Source organism: Taurulus bubalis, assembly GCF_910589615.1.
Source record: "Taurulus bubalis genome assembly, chromosome: 18".
Taxonomy (NCBI): domain Eukaryota; kingdom Metazoa; phylum Chordata; class Actinopteri; order Perciformes; family Cottidae; genus Taurulus; species Taurulus bubalis.
Window position 1 is genome coordinate 20,283,754 of NC_136606.1, and position 19,362 is coordinate 20,303,115.

The 19,362-nt window shown below is 41.9% G+C and overlaps 1 protein-coding gene across 1 annotated transcript; it reads left to right on the plus strand.

Annotated features, from left to right (window-relative positions):
- Window positions 1–2,527: 2,527 nt before the first annotated feature.
- Window positions 2,528–12,670, plus strand: LOC306750984 (C-C chemokine receptor type 3-like; the record flags this gene model as incomplete). The annotated part of the gene is made up of 3 exons (XM_079234480.1): window positions 2,528–2,779; window positions 6,845–7,050; window positions 11,815–12,670. The coding sequence occupies 3 exons, from the start codon at window positions 2,528–2,530 to the stop codon at window positions 12,668–12,670; spliced, it is 1,314 nt and encodes a 437-aa protein (XP_079090606.1).
- Window positions 12,671–19,362: the final 6,692 nt, after the last annotated feature.

Genomic DNA, 19,362 nt, shown 5'->3' on the forward strand with positions numbered 1-19,362 from the left:
TTTTTAGCTAAACATAGCCATGTTCAGCTGTACCGCAATTTGCGTCATTTTCGTTGTCATGAAGTGGAAATTTGCCTCATTTTGCCACCATGAGGTTGGTGGTCAGGTTTCAGGACGTTATGACTTTTATTACATTATGTAATATATAAGCGGCCGAAATGAGCTTTCTCCGCAGGGTGGCCGGGCTCACCCTTAGAGATAGGGTAAGGAGCTCGGACATCAGGAGGGAGCTTGGAGTCGAGTCGCTGCTCCTTCGTGTCGAAAGGAGTCAGCTGAGGTGGTTCGGGCATCTAGTCAGGATGCCTCCTGGACGCCTCCCATTAGAGGTTTTCCAGGCACGTCCAACTGGTAGGAGACCCCGGGGAAGACCGAGGACACGCTGGAGGGATTATATCTCCCGGCTGGCCTTGGAACGCCTCGGGATCCCCCAGAATGAGCTGGAAAGTGTTGCGGGTGAGAGGGAAGCCTGGGTCGGCCTGCTGAACCTGCTGCCACCGCGACCCGACCCCGGATAAGCGGCTGATAATGGATGGATGGATGGATGGCAAGGGCTTGCTAGTCTTAGAAGTTGAAGTTTCAGGACATAGTAATCTTTGATCCTTGTGGAAGTCTAATATTGTTTCTGTTTTTCTAGTTGAAGTAATAAAAGTCTATGTTTTAGAGTTTAAGATTTAAGTCAGGTAGCTTTCTCACTTAACTTACCTGCCAAAGCTGAACCCCCAATAGAATGTTGAAACATTAAGTAATTATTGTGTATATCACTCAACACTACTGATATCATGGGGGTATAATCTGGCCCTGAGTATACATTGACCTAGGGCATAATATACTTAGGATATAAGGTAGCCTAGGCCCCTTTAGTCCGGACTGGGGGTATACTATGGCCTGTTACAATGGGGTTAAAGAAGGACGTCTCTGTCAGTCAACAGGGCAGAACCATTTTTTGTACATAAAGTAAACGAAATGAGCTCTAGGAATGGGAAGCCCTTTGTTTCTCAAGGCTTCCATGTGTTCAACATGGCAGCAAAATATATTGGTACATATTCCCCATTTCAAAAGATAGTTTGTCTGGAGCAAGCTAACTTGTGCTCAGTTACACAGAGGGGTGGAGCGATGACGTCAAGAACCAGGAAGCAAAGCGTGCTTCCTTTGAACCAACCTGAATGCTGCCTCCACCTCTGTTCAACTTATAACCAATTGCATGTTCTAATGTTAAGCCAATGAGAGACGACAACGGTCATTATATTGCTCTAAAATATCATATACGACACCCGCCTCACCCGCAAGGTAACCTTGATTGTGAGCGACCCCTGCCACCCCTCACACGGTCTCTTCAGCCTCCTGCCTCTGGGAGGAGATACCGGAGCCTCTGAGCTCGCACCACCAGGCTGTCCAACAGCTTCATCCACCAGGCTGTCAGGAAGCTGAACTCTCTCCCCACCGTCCCACTCCGTCCTCTTCTCTAGACTCACATGTCTGGATGCTGCTAAGGAGTTAGTCATTTATTTTATAGTTAGTCTTTCACAGTCTAAACATTTTTGTAGTTCCTAATTTATGTTGTCTATATGTTATATGTTGTTGTTTTTTTTAACTTTTAAACTGTTTTTTTGCACTTTATTATTATTATTATTACATTGCACAATTCTCTATATGTTGGACAGAAGAGAAACATACTATCGATCTTCTGCATGTTTGCACATTGCACAAAATTGACAATAAAACTGACTTTGACTTTTGAAATGTTTTACACCGATACTGCATAACCGATACTGCATAATTTGAAGGCTAGACAGTTAACTGCCGTTAGATATCCGGTGGTCTGTGGACGCTGTGTTTTTGTGCATCCTCGTATACACTGTACCATCAACTTTTTATTAAATCCGTTTTATTATAACTTACTGAATCGAGAACTATTTCTTCGAGTCTACCACCGAAAGATTTCAGAACATAACAAAAGCTACGCTTCCTAGCGTTCAGAATCCGTTGGAATATTTGAGGAGTTACGGTGATCTTGGTTTTGCATCCTTTTTGCATGTTACATTATGTCGCCGGTGACAGGCTCCGTACTAAAAGGGTTAATACTGAATATGAATCACAACATCGTGTATTTTCTCTGTGGTAGAGGTGTGTTCATCAGAAGCGTTAGTGCGACACCAAAGTAAAGTGAATGGGGAGAAGGAAACGATGACTGGGCGCACAGCAACCTTATGGTTACAGTATCTGGAGATGGTGGATATCCTGCCAAAGTTTCTCAAAGCAGAGCAAACGGGAAACTGGAGATTGTATCTTCAGTCAGTACGTGAAATGTTACACTACTTTGCAGCAGCTGGACACAAATTATATGCGAAATCCGCACATGTATATCTGCAAACGATGACCATGCTGCCCGAAACACACCCCGATGTCCATTAGAAATTTGAGGAAGGGTATCATGTAGTGAAGACGCACGGAGGCCTGACACGAGGAAAGGGCATGCCCGAAACTCAGCGCCTACTGTGGGTCATGTCCATGCCGGCATGTGCCAAACATGAATGATGCCATGCAGAAGTTCACTAGTGTGTCATATGAGACCAGTGACCAACACAAGGATATGTCAAATGCTAGACAAGCTAGAGATGTCAATGACACCCTGAATATTATCAGCTACCTCGCACATGGGGATCCATTCATTGAGAATTCATCAATGTTCAACATCGGCAATGGCATGACGGCCCAAAAAGGAGTCAACGTTGACCGATCAAGAGAAATTGGGGAAGATATTATAGACTCCATGGTCGGGGTATCTGTAGAAGATTATGTTTTCTGGAAAGCTGACCAGGCCAAAACACTTGGATCAAGATCAACAGTGAAGGTCAAAGGAGAATCTGTAACGGTGGATCCACAGTTGATATTTCAGAGGTTGGTAACCGTAGGACAGCGTTCAGAAGATGTTTCATCCTTATTCAAGTATGAGCTCTGCACTCATCCACCTGCATTGAATCAGCTGCACTCCCCCTGCAGGCAAATAAGGCAACATTGGCCGATGTGCTCTGGAAGTCTATGAAGGGAGAGCAACGAGAACCCAGTGCAAATGTCCAGTATGTGCTAGATGTTGGTGCTCTACTTCATCGCATACCATGGCCAAGAGGATCTACATTTGACAGTTTGTGTCAAATGTACGTCGCGTACGTCCAGTGGTGTACAAAGTACCCAAAAGCCTTACTTGAGTAAAAGTAAAGATACCTTACTGGAAAATGACTCATGTAAAAAGTATCTGATATTTTCTGTACTTTAAGTATCAAAAGTATTGTTCTGATATAAAATGTACTTAAGTATTGAAAGTAAAAGTACAAGTACAGACTGTAAATTAAAAAACAAAGGGTCAGAATTTTGAGAATTATTAAGTTTATTCTTTTAAGTGCTGTGGCCACCAAGGACAAAGAGTTGTGTTGAAAAGGATTTGGTTGACTGTGATCCACCTAGGAGCAACAATGTTCAACATAATATATTGTACATAAGTATACTTTTGCATCTACTATGAACTTATCATCATAATTCTCCAAAAAGCAATATAACACTATGAAGGAGTTGTAACAGTGCGTTTATAAGTATGCTCATTCCGCCCGGTACCGGTCCGTGGGTCTCTTGCAGTGGCGGGTCGTGGATTTTCTACCTGCGCATCAGTGCCGTCTCTACAAGCTGAATAACCTAATCACCTCATTATGACTCCACAGCTACCGGCTATTATTTATTTTGTGTAAACACATGAAGCTCATGTCTCGGATACAAGCGGCCGAAATGAGCCTTAGAGATAGGGTAAGGAAGGAGATCGGACATCAGGAGGGCGCTTGGAGTCGAGCCGCTGCTCCTTTGTGACGAAAGGAGTCAGCTGAGGTGGTTCGGGCATCTAACCAGGATGCCTCCTGGACGCCTCCCATTAGAGGTTTTCCAGGCACGTCCAACTGGTAGGAGACCCCGGGGAAGACCCAGGACACGCTGGAGGGATTATATCTCCCGGCTGGCCTTGGAACACCTCGAGATCCCCCAGAATGAGCTGGAAAGGTGAAAGGGAAGCCTGGGTCGGCCTGCTGCCACCGCGACCCGACCCCGGATAATAGTTTAATCCAGTGATTCTTAACCATAGGGCCACCTAGAGGGCCGCCAAAAACGTTCAGTTTTCACCTGTGGGCCGCGGGACCGCATAGGTTATGAATTGAAGACAGCGAAGATATCACTGTTATCCACGAGACGCTCAGTTACAATACAGCTTCCCACCACTTGGTGGCGGTAATGCGTCAGTCAGTCTGTTTACAAGCTCTAATATGCAGAAGAAACTCAGCCAGCAGCTAGCTAGCCTGTAGCAAAAGTTATAGAGAAGTAAAGTTATTTAAAACGAAAAAATGAAGACGAAAGTGCTGCCGAACGCCACTCCACACGCCTAAATGTTTGTGCAAGTATAATCCTGACTTCACGAAATAGGGCTTTGTAAACGGAGGTAACGAGGCGGAGCCCTGTGCCTGTGTGGAGTGAGGGCTAACGCTAGCTTCGCTCGCTAACGCAGCACTGAAGGCTTCAAAGTAAAAGCGATATCTAAAGACCAAACATCCAACGCTCGTAGGAAAGCCGGTGGGATTTTTCCAGAGAAAGGACGATGGAAAACCTCTAATGGGAGGCGTCCAGGAGGCATCCTGATTAGATGCCCGAACCACCTCAGCTGACTCCTTTCGACACGAAGGAGCAGCGACTCGACTCCAAGCTCCCTCCTGATGTCCGAGCTCCTTACCCTATCTCTAAGGGTGAGCCCGGCCACCCTGCGGAGGAAGCTCATTTCGGCCGCTTGTATTCGAGATCTCGTTCTTTCGGTCACGACCCAGAGTTCGTGACCATAGGTGAGGGTTGGAACATAGACCGACCAGTAAATGGAGAGCTTTGCCTTCCGGCTCAGCTCCTTTTCACCAGGACAGACCGGTACAGCGCCTGTTTTACAGCTGCAGCCGCACCGATCCGTCTGTCGATCTCCCGCTCCACCTTACCCTCACTCGTGAACAAGACCCCGAGATACTTGAACTCCTTCGCTTGGGGTAGGCAGTTTGTCCCCACCTGGAGGGAGCAATCCACCGGTTTCCGGCCCAATACTTGTGAACACACAAATCCAGTCCAACGGTGTATCAACTACAATGATCAATCACTGTATTGACAATAGTATCATGTTGTGTCACCTTTCTGTTAAGGAGGATGATGGACACAAAATGGAAGACTTTTCCTTTCTTATTAATACTTATTTTGTTCTGTACAACTATTGTGAAGTCCATACAGCAAGTGTAAACTAGAAGGGGGTGGAGTGGGTCCGGATGCATTTCTAACCAGCCAAATCAAGATCCACGACACTGAGACAGGCTAAGGTAGAAGACAAGTTCTAATTACAGGCACAGTCATTCCAAACATCACAGAGAGGCCAGAGAAGAGCTTGGGCAAGGTTTTTGATAGCTGTCTGAGGAACTCTGCTGGGTTCCCAAGGTCACGACCTTGTCAGGCACCACCTAGTCATGTCTTTCTCAAACACACTTGATAAGTTAGTCTGGGGTCTTCTCCAGTAGTTTTCTACTTCATGGCCTTGACTCCTACCTACTGGCATGGACGAGTATTCAGTGTTTCCCCATGGTTTACAGCTGTTAGTTACTAAATAGCTTATTGTGGAAAATAATAAGCAATTTTTTTTGCAAAACAGAATGAGTGCAGATATGTGAGCATCAGGTTGTATCAGTATTAGTGGCTGCAGTGAGCTGCTTTCCTCTACACATCTTTTTAAAACGAGGTTGTAGATTTGATACAGCCTCTCAATTCATGCTCAATGTTGAGAGACGCAACAGCAGAAAAGACCTCACGGAGGGAGATCTCATAAAGATCGGCTTTTGGCGAAATGACAAGAATCGGCGAGTCGCGCATGCGCAAGTGTGACCTGTTAACACTCTGTCTCTCTCTGTGTGCTCACCTGTGTGTGCAGCGCATTGGGGCTGCACTCCGCCGTGCGCGATACCGAGCAGAGAAGAGTTGTATAGACTTGACCATGTACAGACAGAAATGACATGCTGTCATGTGGATAAGATGACTAACATACGGCCGTTTAGTTTGTTTAATAACAGAACAAGGTGCAGACCCGTTCTACAGAAAATTACTAGGCCAGCCTCTATATTGCAGGCTCAGACAGACAATGGAAAAGTATTTTCCGCAGCTAAATAATATTTTTTTGGACCAATTAAATGAAATTGGAAATTTTCCCACGGCACACCTGATGATCTCTCATGGCACACTGGTGTGCCACGGCACAGTGGTTGAAAATCACTGATCTAGATGGTCGTTCAGGAGTCTCTGTGATTTGACATTTTAACATGTGATGAACACAGATGCAGTTGCCATGTCTGCGTAAATTCAGCTTTAGAGTCTCAACTGAACACTCCAGGGAGGAGACTGAGAGTGATTTGGATACAGAATGCAATACTTTCAGCAAATCCCTCCCCCTTATACACACTCACACACATTTGGGATATGTCCTTCCCCTATCTGGCTGACTTATCATGGAGTGACTTGAACTCACTGTGAGTCAGACACTTCGAGTCAAAGAACAAACAGAATCTTTTCTTCTGGCGGTAAGTCAGCTTCCTCATTGCCTTCAACGTCTACTTTTATTTACCGTGTTTCTCGCATGTAAAAAAGCATTATTTTCTAGCTCTGCTCATTTGCATGCCTTCACATGCAGCATGTAATAGCTCTTACACACCTTTTCTAAAGGATTGATCATTTTATCTTTCAAATTCATACTGCATCGTGCTGTGAATGTTTGAAACTGTATTTTTGTTTCTGACAGATTTTCCCTGCAACTAATGAGATGAAGATGGAAGTTTCCACATATGATTATGACTACATTAATTACAGCAATGAACCAAAGTCACCAGTCTCACCCTATCGTTTTGATGGAGTGAACTATCTAGGAGCTCAGCTATCTATCCTCTTCTACTTCATGTTTTTCTTCAGTATCGTTGGCAACGGGCTGGTCCTGGTCATCATCCATCGGTGAGTGAACACTTAAGAACTTACTGCAGAAGACATTTTTAAATAAATGGCAATTTGGTTTTGCGGTTTAACGAGTAGTGTCTACTGTCTGAGGCTACATGAACACATCTCGAGACTCAAACTTTAGAGTTCAATATAGCTATTTCCTTGAGACCAGTGCAGAGCTGGTACAAATTGAACTTGAAAAAGAATCAGTAGAAAATTATAGTTTGGTCATTTTTTAAAAGCACTGTGGTTTGCAACAATTAAAAATGTATTGTGTTTCTTGTGGCTGCTTCACAATAAAGCCACCCAATATTTTGCCAATTGAATAAGTTTAATGTATGTGAGGCAGCAGCAGAACATATTTGCTTCATATTAGCAGTCAACTAATCCAGCTCTCAAACAATTGTGGTACAGTGAACAGTGAGGACTATATCAAGGAGCTAAAATTACAGACAGTAATATTGGATTTCATGCTGCATCGTTTCCTGTAAATCCAGCAGGAAAATAGTGGATCTAGCAATAGAAACAAGTATTATACAAATCTGATAAATAGTTTGAATTAAAAAAATGTACTTCGCGTTTTTTTATTAATGAGAAAAATATGTTTTCTACACCCTTTTTTGATGACTGTATTTTGAATTCAATTCATTTTGTATAGCCCAAAATCCCAAATTTGCCTCAGAGGGCTTTACAATCTGTACACATAACATCCCTGTCTCAGGACCTCACATCGGATCAGGAAAAACTCCCCAAAAAATAGAAAAAAACATTTCACAGGGAAAAAAGGGAAGTAACCTTCAGGAGAGCAACAGAGAAGGATCCCTCTCCCCGGATGGGCGGTAGGAGGATGGGATGGGATATGTCACTCTTACCTGTCTTAAAAACTTGAGAGCCCTGCAGTAGCATGAGTGAAAGTAGGAGTTGTAGTAGTAGTAGAAATAACAACGGTATGAGTAAAAGTAGTAGTAGTAGTAGTCGCAGTAGTAGTAGTAGTTATAGTAGTAGTAGTAGAAATAACAGTAGTATGAGTAGAAGTAGTAGTCATAGTAGTATTTGAAATTATAGTAGTAGTTGAAATAACGGTAGTATGAGTAGAAGTAGTAGTAGTTGAAGTAACAGTAGTAGTAGTAGTAGAAGTAGTAGTTGAAATAACAGTAGTATGAGTCAAAGTAGTAGTATTCGTAGTAATAGCAGTAGCAGTAGTAGTAGTCATATTAATAGCTGTAGTAGTAATTAATAATAGTTATAGCAGTAGTAGTAGTATTAGTAGCAGTAGTAGTTGTTGGAGTTGCAGTAGTAGTACTGGTCCAAATATTATAATATATTTATTTTGAAAGGGAAGACAGAGAAATAGACGACAAACAGACAGGAGGCTTTACAATGCCTTTGACTGAATATCTCCATGAATATCTCCAAGTCACACACTCCAATGTGTGTGCAGATTGTCTACAAAACCATCTGTTAAACCCCATATTTCAGGCAAAAACATACTCAAATCACCATTATAGTACATTCAACAGAGAGGAGAGAAGGAGACGATCGCGCTGATATCCTTGATATTTTTCTGGAGTAAAAAATGTGAACATGAGCCTCAGTGGAAATGTTGCTCCCACGTCTATTTAAAGGGACATACACACATACACGGGCGCGCGCACACGCGAACTTGCACGCGACCGTAATAACGCGCACATAGACACACACAGTCAGTTACCTTAGTAGTCTAATGCAAAGCCAACTTCATGCTAGCAATCAAATTCACTTCCTAAATTATTGGAATGTATTTGTAAACCCTTTTGTGTACATTTGTAAATCGCATATATTTGTGAATTGTTCTGCGCGCATTTGTCATTAATGAGACTGAACTAACCCCATAGTCTAGGCCCAGAGATGGGCAAAAATACATCAAAATATATTTTGTTACAAATTACCCCTCAAATAAATGTGTCAAAAATAAAATACAAAATACTGGTGCCAGAAAATGTAACAATTTTGTATATAAAATACAGGAAATACTTTTATTTTTACAAGAGCATATAAGTCCATTTTACATGTTTATAACACATGAATAGTGCACCTCTCTGGAAAGCTTACGACCTACATAATCCTCCAATTGCGCCAAAACCACTGTCAGACAAAGCCTCAGCAATATATCAACCACATTCCAGCCAAAACACTGAAATATGACTTACTTATGATTAAACAATATTCTACACAGCCTTGCTTGGTATGATTGGTGCTTGAGCAGAGCCCCTCTGTTGTGGAACCAGAGGCGTCCAAGGTCCAGGAAGAAAGTCAAGGCATTTTTGCTTTCAGAGACCTAAACCTCCGGTACACGAAATGTGCACTTTTCGTTTTTCCTAGTAAACTAGTAAACCAGTAACACATATACTGCTATATGAACCTCTTAGCTAGTCTCACACGTGTTTTCTGTATATTATACCTTTTGAAATTATTCATACCAATTTAGTATGGGTATGCGAAACCATTCGGAATTTGAGAAAAATGGCTGGGTCTTAAGCGGAGCCCATAAACTTTGGCTTTGTATCAACGGTATTTTTCAAAGAAAATATTCATCACATATGAACAGCATCACACATTAGGCCTATGTATAATATAAAAGCAAAATATAGAATTAAAACAAGTTGTACACAGGTAAAGAGCCTTAATAAATTACTGTACATCAAGTTCTGCATGGAAAAATGAATACAACTAAAAGGTAAACAGTAAATCAATACTTACATTGAACAGTGGCATGGTAGTCTACTTCTTTCTCTCTTACATTGGCCAGTGGTATGGTAGTTTACTTCTTTCTCTCTTACATTGCCCAGTGGTATGGTAGTTTACTTCTTTCTCTCTTACATTGGCCAGTAGCATGGTAGCCTACTTCTTTCTCTCTTACATTGGCCAGTGGTATGGTAGTTTACTTCTTTATCTCTTACATTGAAGTTCTGTATTACAGTGTTAAGTTTCTCATACTGGTTCACACTGACATCTTGGTGTTAAAGGCCTCCTGTACTATATCAATAGATAATTGATTTCTGAGGTGTTCTGGACCAAGTAGAATAACTTCAGTTTTGTCTGAGTTTAACATCAGGAAGTTCCACGTTTTTATGTCTTTAAGACATGCTTGAAGTTTAGCGACCTGGTGGGTTTTATCTGGCTTGATCGACAGATATAATAAAATATCACCCGCATAACAATTAAAGTTTATGGAGTGCTTTCTAATAATATTGCCTAAAGGAAGCATATATACGGTGAAAAAAAAATTGGTCCAAGCACAGAACCTTGTGGAACTCCATGACTAATGTTGGTGGTCATCAAGGCTTCATCGTTAACAAATACAAACTGAGATCGATCTGATATGAATGCCAATGAAGCTCGATTTTGGATGCATATTTTGACCCCGCTTATACATTGGATAGAGAGATTATCAATGTGAAAAATTACATCCACACACAGACGATTGTATCCGTATTTTCAATTCCTTCAGGCAGAAAAATCTAAATAGAATAAATTTTATATATATATATATATACACATATTTGAGTCAACTTTTTCATTTTGATGTTTGGGAACCAGAATGAAATGGAGCTGTTCTGGGACACAAAGTTATAGCTATTTTATAAATAAAAAAAAAATTAAAAAATAATAATTAAAAGTTATAGCTATTTTATAATGTGATTGTTTTTCACAAATGCACTTCATGTATTATAATAATGTTTCCCTATTAGCTTATTTTCTCATTGCACAGCGCTTTTCTTCGTCTGTTCCTCAGCTTCCGGCCGCGGCGCGTCTTGCTTGGCAGCTGGTTAAGCAGAACTCTTATCCAATCAGATTTCACCTCTGTTTCTCTATGATAGAATAGTGGGTTAAACTACATGGGGACGACCGTTGGATTTTTTTGTTATAACTAAATGTGACTGGTTGTTGATTTGGACAACGGCGAGGTTGGAGGCTTGCTCCACGGAGTGTCTGCCAAGCCCCCAGCGCAAGTTTTAAAAAACGGCAACCACATCTCCGCAACCACATGGTTGTTTAACTTCATTTAAATTGCTACAATACTGTAACCCTTGTGAGAACCCAGTGTGACCTCCCTCCATGCCCGTAATAGTGCAAAAGAATCGTCCGTATAGCAGAGTGAGCATTTGCTGTCCACACATGACAGTCTGTATGAACGCGCCGTGTAGTGGGCAGCGCGCCGTATTGAGTGGGCCGGTCTGACCCGCCCCTGATGTGGACTATACGGCACTGAAGGCTTAGGTCGAAAACGCACGGCCCACCACTGGTTTGATCCTATTCCTAATTCTACTTTGTGACACAGCTCATCTATGTATACAGGTGTGCTCACTCTCTCACCGACATGTAATGTTCATGCACTTTAAAAGAAATGGGAACCAAAATAACAAAACAAATATTACATTTATTTTGGCCATTTTGATTTCTATAAAAGTATAAAAGAAACTGAGAGGGGTATTTATCTTTTCTTCTCAAGACGATTCAATGCTCATCTCATTACATGATCTGCGATACAATACACAACTGTTACAGTTATCACATAACAATTCAATATGGTTTGTTATAGCACTCAGATTCAGAGTTTTCTATTAATGTGGCTATGTCTTAGACTGTTGTTTACATTTTTGAACACATGTTGGTTGATCTTGATAGCCATAGAAGCTCCCTCAAGTCAGTGTGAAACATCAGTTCCAAAAGTGCCTGTGTGACCATGAGGCATTTCTTCTTTGTCTCCATGTAACTGTTGAAATGACCACCTCCTAGGTTTGAAAAGCTGACCACTGTGACCAACATCCTGCTGCTGAACCTGGTGGTGTCCTCCTTGATCTTCATGAGCAGCCTCCCCTTCATGGGAGTCTACTCGCAGCTCTCCTACTGGATCTTTGGCAGGGCCATGTGCAAGATTGTTGGCACTGTCTACTATCTTGGCTTCTACAGCTCTGTCCTCTTTCTAACCCTTTTGACCTTTGACCGACACCTTGCAGTTGTGTACCCCTTGTGCTCGTTGACATTGAGGAATCGAAGCTATGCTGCAGTCTCCTGCGCTGTGGTGTGGCTGGTGAGCAGCCTGGCATGCATCAGGCCAATGATGCTTCACGACACTTTTACATATATGGTGAACACAACTTACTGTCAGGAGAATCCTGTTTATGAGAACGATGTTATTGATGTGAAGCTGCTGAGAAACTTTGGATTTTACCTGCAGCTTATCCTTTTCTTGATATTTCCTCTTGTTGTCATCATCTACTGCTATGTTCGTATTGCTATTACTGTTATGTCATCCAAGATAAATGCCAAGTTCAAGACAGTCAGGTTAATATTTGTCATTGTCTTGCTATTTTTTATTTGCTGGACCCCATACAACATTGCAATGCTTATGCATGATGAAGCCACTACCCGTGAGGAAATGGAGAAGACAGGTTATGCTCTTGAAGTCACTCGTGTAATGGCCTACACTTACTTTTGCATCAGTCCCATCTTCTACACATTTGTTGGGAAAAAGTTCCAGAACCATTTCAGACAGTTGCTGGTGAAACATTTCCCGGGGTTACAAGAAGGACGTTTCTGTCAACAGAGCAGAACCTTTATGTGTACAAACAGTACACAGAATGAGCTCTAGGAATAGGAAGCCCTTTGGTTCTCTAGGCTGCCAGATGTTCAACAAACCATTGGTTCAGAATATATTGGTACACATTCCCCATTCTTAAAGCTCATGCTACCTCTTCATTTGACATCAGGATATATTCTCATACCACCTGTAACAGCCGAAAGATGCAGCAAGTCTTAAACTGATGCGTACAATTTATTTCCCTCCCCATCACTACCAACACCTCAAGTATGGTGATAACTACAGAAAGACATACAAAATTCATACGAAAAATGACATCAATACAAAATATCTTTTCACATTAGGATTAAATTGTGCAAACGTCTAGTGGAAAAGTGCAAATTAATGAAGGTACATGCTGCTCCAAGGTATCCTAAAAAATGCCTCTAAAGCAAGCCTCAAGAAACGCATACATATATATGTAATATATAATATAAACATCCACTACCAGATGACCCATCAACAAAAATAAACCAAAATACTTTAAAATTTGTAGAATGAAATAATTAATTGCAGCTCGAATTGAATGGCTGGGAAAACAAATGGAACAGAGAAATGTTTTCAGCAATTCTAATGGTCAACTCATACATATAGTACCTGTAGTAAAGGAGTTAAATTGCCTCACATAATTCATTCTGCTTACTGTTAGTCAAAGATTTTCACCTTTTCTCTCATTCTCCTAAAGATTCCATAGTGTCTCCTCCAACCCTACTGCTTTCACCATGGTAATGACACAATGCATTAATAATAAATATAGAGCTGATACAAACAAAAGTAATTTGGAATCTCTGAGATCACACCAGCATAAGTCAGAGGTCGGTTTCACAATGGTTTGTATGATGTCTCACAAAAAGTTTTTTTTCACTTTCTGTTCGTCTTCCTTCAAATGTCCATCAACAATAGCAATCAGTATGCCTGTGCATCAGTTAGGTTTTGGAAAATATTGTGGTTTGGGTTAAAGTAATTAAGTGGCGTTACTCAAGTACAAAGGTTTGTCACAATTGTCTTCTAGGTTGCATGCAGGTCTCCTGGGTGAAGGTCAGAATGTAAAAGTAAGGAATGGTTAAGTTTATGTAACATAAAAACTCGGTTAAGGATAGGGAAAGATTGTAGTTACAATTAAATAACAAAACAAAATAATTGGTGTAACATGACGGAGCTTGCACTCCAGTAAGTGATGCTATTTACGCCCATACACCACAAAAGGTCACACCCTCACTCGTTGTATTGGCACTGAATGTGATCACCATTGATGTCGTTATTAGGGTTACTGGCCAAACACCTGTATCACAAGTGAAGGTGGATTTATAGTTCTGCCATAGCTATGTGGCATAGCTACTGTGCGCCGCCTCAAAAATGGAACAATACATTGCAACTACAGAGAAACCATGTGGAGAACTGTAAATGGTTAGCTGGAGCTTACAGTGTTTTCTCCTTCAAGTTTCCATTGCCAGTCGAGAGTTAAGAAGGAAATTAATGTATTATTTGAATGTATCGTCCAGTCATTTTCTACTTAAATAACACGCAAATAATTGCTTATGGCTATATTTATTCTGATTTTGTCCACGTTTTAATCAAATGTTGTTTCTTATGTCATTTTTGTTGGTGTGTTGTGTTTATAATCAATCATGTTCTTGTCAAACTGCTTATAAATGATGATTAAAGACTATGATGTTCTGTGATGATTTTTGTCCATTCAAGTGTTTGCCTATGTGAAGTAAATTTGACATGGAAAAGAAAGCTGCATTAAAAAAGGGAGTAGAACCTTTCATGGTTGGTTGGCTTTTCTTTGGGTTTGCTCTTGCTTTTGTTTAAATCTAAGGTGTTTGATTAAACCAAACCTTTGAAACAGTGGACTACATGCTTCTGTTTTTTTGCATCCCTTTAACTTGTTTCTTGCCAACAATCATTTTAGACACCAGGTGACACTCCATTAGTTCTGGAGTAGAAATTAAAATCCATGTTCTGGATGTTCATGTTTAGTAGAAGAGGAGGTTGCGATACTTTGTGGAATGTTTCCCACCATTTAACCAAGGATTGGGCTTGAGTCATTGACATATCTTCATTGATTTTCAACAAACAAGCTGCTAACAATGTTTTCAGTTGTAAAAGTTGTTTGCTCAGTTCACCCATTTCAAAAATACATGGAGCAGATAGCATCTGTTGTATTTGCCCAAACTTTCAGATATTTATCTCTGATATTTTGGCTTCCACCTCATGAAAATATTGTACGTATTAGTTTTTAGTTCTGAAACTTATTGCATAAGTAAAAAGCATCAAATTTAAAAGAGATGCTGAAACCGTAAAATTTAAAAAATAATAAGTATTGTAATGTCTTGAGAGTTCGGGACGACAAGCAGTGGGTTTCTTAACTCAAAAGTCTGTATTTAGCGAAAAGGTCAAACTTAAATCCAACCAAAAGGTCTTTGCACAAAACAAAAATACTCCAGTTTACTCCTGGTTCCTTGCTTCTTTAATGTATCTCCAACTCTCCTCTACTCGTGTCCTTGGTTCTCCCTCACAGCAGCTCTCTCAGGGTAATCAGCCTCATCCCTTGCAGCTGGGCAGCAGCCCTGGGCCTGGCTGCACTGCTGACTGGGAATTGTAGTTTATACCTTTGATGTCATGCTGGTTGTAGTCCCTGCTGCAACCACTGGGAGGGGATGTACCTCCCATTAATGACCCTTCCTCTTATGACATCACATTTCCCCTTCACTGGCTTGAGGCTTCCGGAGGGCCAGAAATGGCCCACAGGACAATCTCGTCGTGAGAGGGTATCTGCATTCCCATGGTTTCGGCCTGACTGTGAACAACACAGAAGTTAAAAGCTTGAAGGCTGAGAAACCACCTTGTTAACCGACTGTTGGTTTCCTTATTTCTTGCCATCCACTGCAAAGCCATTAGGTCTGTTAGAGGAGCATTATGTTCAGAAAAGTTAGGAACAAAGCGCCTGTAGTAGTTTGCCAGCCCTATAAAAGATTTCACTTGTCTCTTTGTTACAGGACGTGGCCAGTCTTGGATGGCCCTCAGTTTGGCCTCTTGTGGTTTGACCAGGCCCCGCCCTATTGTGTATCCGAGGTACTTGGTCTCACTGTCTAACCTACACTTGCTGGGGTTAGCTGTGAGACCTGCTTCACGAAGGGCTTCCAGTACCTTCTGTACCTGGGGCAGATGACTTTCCCAATCTGTGCTATGTATCCCTATGTCATCTAAGTAGGCTGCGGCATACTTCTTGTGCGGTCGCAGGACCCGGTCCATGAGCCGTTGGAAGGTGGCAGGGGCTCCGTGCAGCCCAAATGGTAATTTGGTGTACTGAAAGAGCCCCTCACTTGTTGCAAAGGCCGTTTTCTCCTTGGAAGCTGGGGAAAACGGGACTTGCCAGTATCCAATTGTGAGGTCCAGCGTTGCGATAAAGTGAGCCATTCCCAGACGATCAATCAATTCGTCTACTAGGGACATGGGGTAAGCATCAAACTCTGATATCTCATTTAGCTTCCGAAAGTCATTGCAGAACCGAGTGAACATATCAGGTTTGGGGACCAGTACGATAGGGCTCGCCCAGGCACTCTTTATTGTAATTCTGTGTTATGAGGACCCAGCAGGATGCCGGCTGCGGGTTGTGTGTGTGTGTGGGGGGGCGCGCGAGCGGACGGATCCACTGTGGGCTATAGAGCCGTACTCTAATGCAGTGGTACCCAACCTTTTTTGAGCCACGGACCGGTTTTGTGGCAGACAATATTTTCTCACAGTGTAGACGAAAAATATGACGTAATAAATATGACGTAGTAATAAATATGACGTAATACGACCGGCATAAATACAATTATAAAGTGCATAAAGATACAACTCACCTGCAACCTTGCTGCATTAGTGGAGCCCTGAGCTTGTTTCTCTGCTACGAGCCGGTCCCGTCTCGGGGTGACGGGAGAAAAAGACCGAGCCCCGACGTCTGTTGTTTATGTCGAGTCTACTGACTCTACTCCGTAACTTCAACCTTTATGTGCAATCTGTAACTTCATTAAAACCTGCTTCACAAAGACAGGATGTTGAAATGAAGGCAGGGTTTCAGAGCTTTTTTGGCGATCTCAGTATACTCTGCCTTGATTTCAATCCAGAACACCGAGTTGTAACGGACTTTTAAGTTTCATTTTTGGGGTAACGTATGGAACCTCTTGACATGTGTCAAGAGGTTACGTTTGAGGCGGGTTTTTTTACCCGGGGGGGCGCTCGGATGGGGGTCTCGCTGCCCAAAGCAACAAGTGCCAGGTGTCAGGGGTTTAGCCTCATGCCACCGGATTTCATTGACAATGACTTGTAGCCTGATGCTGAAGCTCCTTGAGTGAACACAGCATTGTACATGTGGGGAGGGCTGACCGTTCAAAGACAGCGTGAGGGAGGACATTTAAAAAAATATAATCTGATTGATTTGGGTGATGAGGCACTTAAAATTAGCCGATACATTTTCCCAACACTTACGCATTTAACTTGATATTTTGCGATGCTTATGTGACTCTAGCCAGCGGAGGCGCCGTTATGTTGCGTAATATTCGCTACGTTTTGCATGAACGCACCATTACACTTTGCCATGATTATGGACTTAAATTCATCATATGTAGTCATGATCATCTCCTGCTCCTCCACGGAGAAAAGAGACGCTCTTTCTCTGACATTGTAGCGTTTGAAGATCATGGAATCTGTGTTTGACTCCTCCCCCTTTTGAAGAGGAGCGTGCACAAGCATTTATCCAGATGACTGATGTCTGATTAGAATGTACAAGATCGTTTCAGCACGGATCAGGCGTGGAGAAACCGAGTTAGCCTGATGTCAATCATCTCACTAATTTCAGCTGGATAATAGGACATTTGATCGACTTTGTTGAACCACGTACGAGAAATAGGGCCCTGATGTAACCTGCGCCCTCCAACCCAAGAGAGAGAGAGAGATGTCACTCATACCTGTCTTAAAAACTTGAGAGCCCTGAGCATATGAGGAAGTCAATACCGTAGTCATTCACAGCAAACACGTTGCGAATATTCGCAACGTGTTTGCTGTGAACGCAGCTTAACTCTGCCCCCAATACGAGACACAAGCGTCACAAATATATAAGACAAGTTAAATGCGTCAGTGTTGGGAAAATGTATCGGCTAATTTTAAGTGCGTCATCACCTGTTACGTCCCCTTTCCCGTCTAGGGGATAAGGGGGGAACGAACACAGGTCAGTCCAAAGAATAAAGGAAACAAAGTCAGAAAATAGGAGTAACGAAGAAACAATATTTATTCGACACTGGCGGTTCACAACACACAAAGAAAAGGTTCTGTCACGTGGGAGAGATTGGGGACAGCTCGTGGTCGTGCCAAACAAACAGAAATCAAGAAAACAAAACTAGGCCTAGCTCTCTACCTCTGGAAATAAACAAACAAAATGGCTTCTCTAACTTCTCTACAAAAGAGTGGTCAAAACATATACAGAGGGAGAACCGACCAATAACCTAGTGTTTCTAGACACAAAGTACCTACGTGTCTGCACCAGTGTACAGGGTACCCCAAACTTACCTACTGCCCTCAACCTCTCACCACAAACCTTCCACCTAGCAGTGTCAGTGTGCATTCAGGAATGAACAAACAAAATCCGCCCCGAACTCTTCCGACCTCCTCCTTTTAAAATGGCCGAATGCAGAATTAAACTTGTGACTTTTCTTTATTTCTGCATATCACGATGAGCCACCTGCAGGGAAAGGTCCTTGACAGCGACATAATAGGATGTGACGCACATTTTAGTTAAAACAATTTATTTTTATTTTCAGTGACCCAATATCACCTGAAACTCCCAGATAAGACGAGTTCCCTTTGAAAGATTTTCCACTGGGCAAAAAAACAGAGGACCCCCCCTGTGTTAGACAGACGGGGTCGGAAGCTGTTGTCTATGATACCGGAGCCAATTCAGATTTATTTGTGAAACTGTTTGTTACAAATAGATCTACATGACGTGAACTCTGATCCAAACTCTTTGTTCTGTGGGTGTTTGATTACGTGCGTGAGTTCCTGTGGCATCTAACCGAGCACTCAGTGTATAGAGCATCAGGTTTTTAAAAGATTAGTCATCGTCAATTTAGAAGAAGGAAATCAGCCACAACATGTCTCAACTGAACACTCAGGGAGGAGACTCAGAGTGATTTGGAGGGAGTGCTGAAACAAAATGCAATACTTTCAGAAAATCCCTCCCTCTTATACACACTCTCACACACACATCTGAGCAACGTCTTTCCCCTATCTGGCTGATTTATGGAGTAACTTGAACTCACTAAGTCAGACAGCTCTGGCCCTCAGAGTCAAAGAACATGCAGAATCTTCTCTTCTGGCGGTAAGTCAGCTTCCTCATTGCCTTTAACGTCTGCTTATATTTACTGTGTTTCTCGCATGTAAAAAAGCATTATTTTCTAGCTCTGCTCATTTGCATGCCTTCACATGCTGAAGAAATGTTCTTCAGCCCCCCCAAATAATTTGGCTTGAAAAAGTAAATAAAATGTCATTAAACTATTGTTTCTTACATGGACAAGTTATGTATAACTCTAACATGCTACATATGTGTGTGCGTTCTGGTTTGTATGTTTTCTCCCCGTTCAAATTATAATCTAATAGCCTACAAAGATATGAAAGAAGAAAAGAAAGTATCCTTTATTAATCCCCTTGGGGAAATTCTTCTC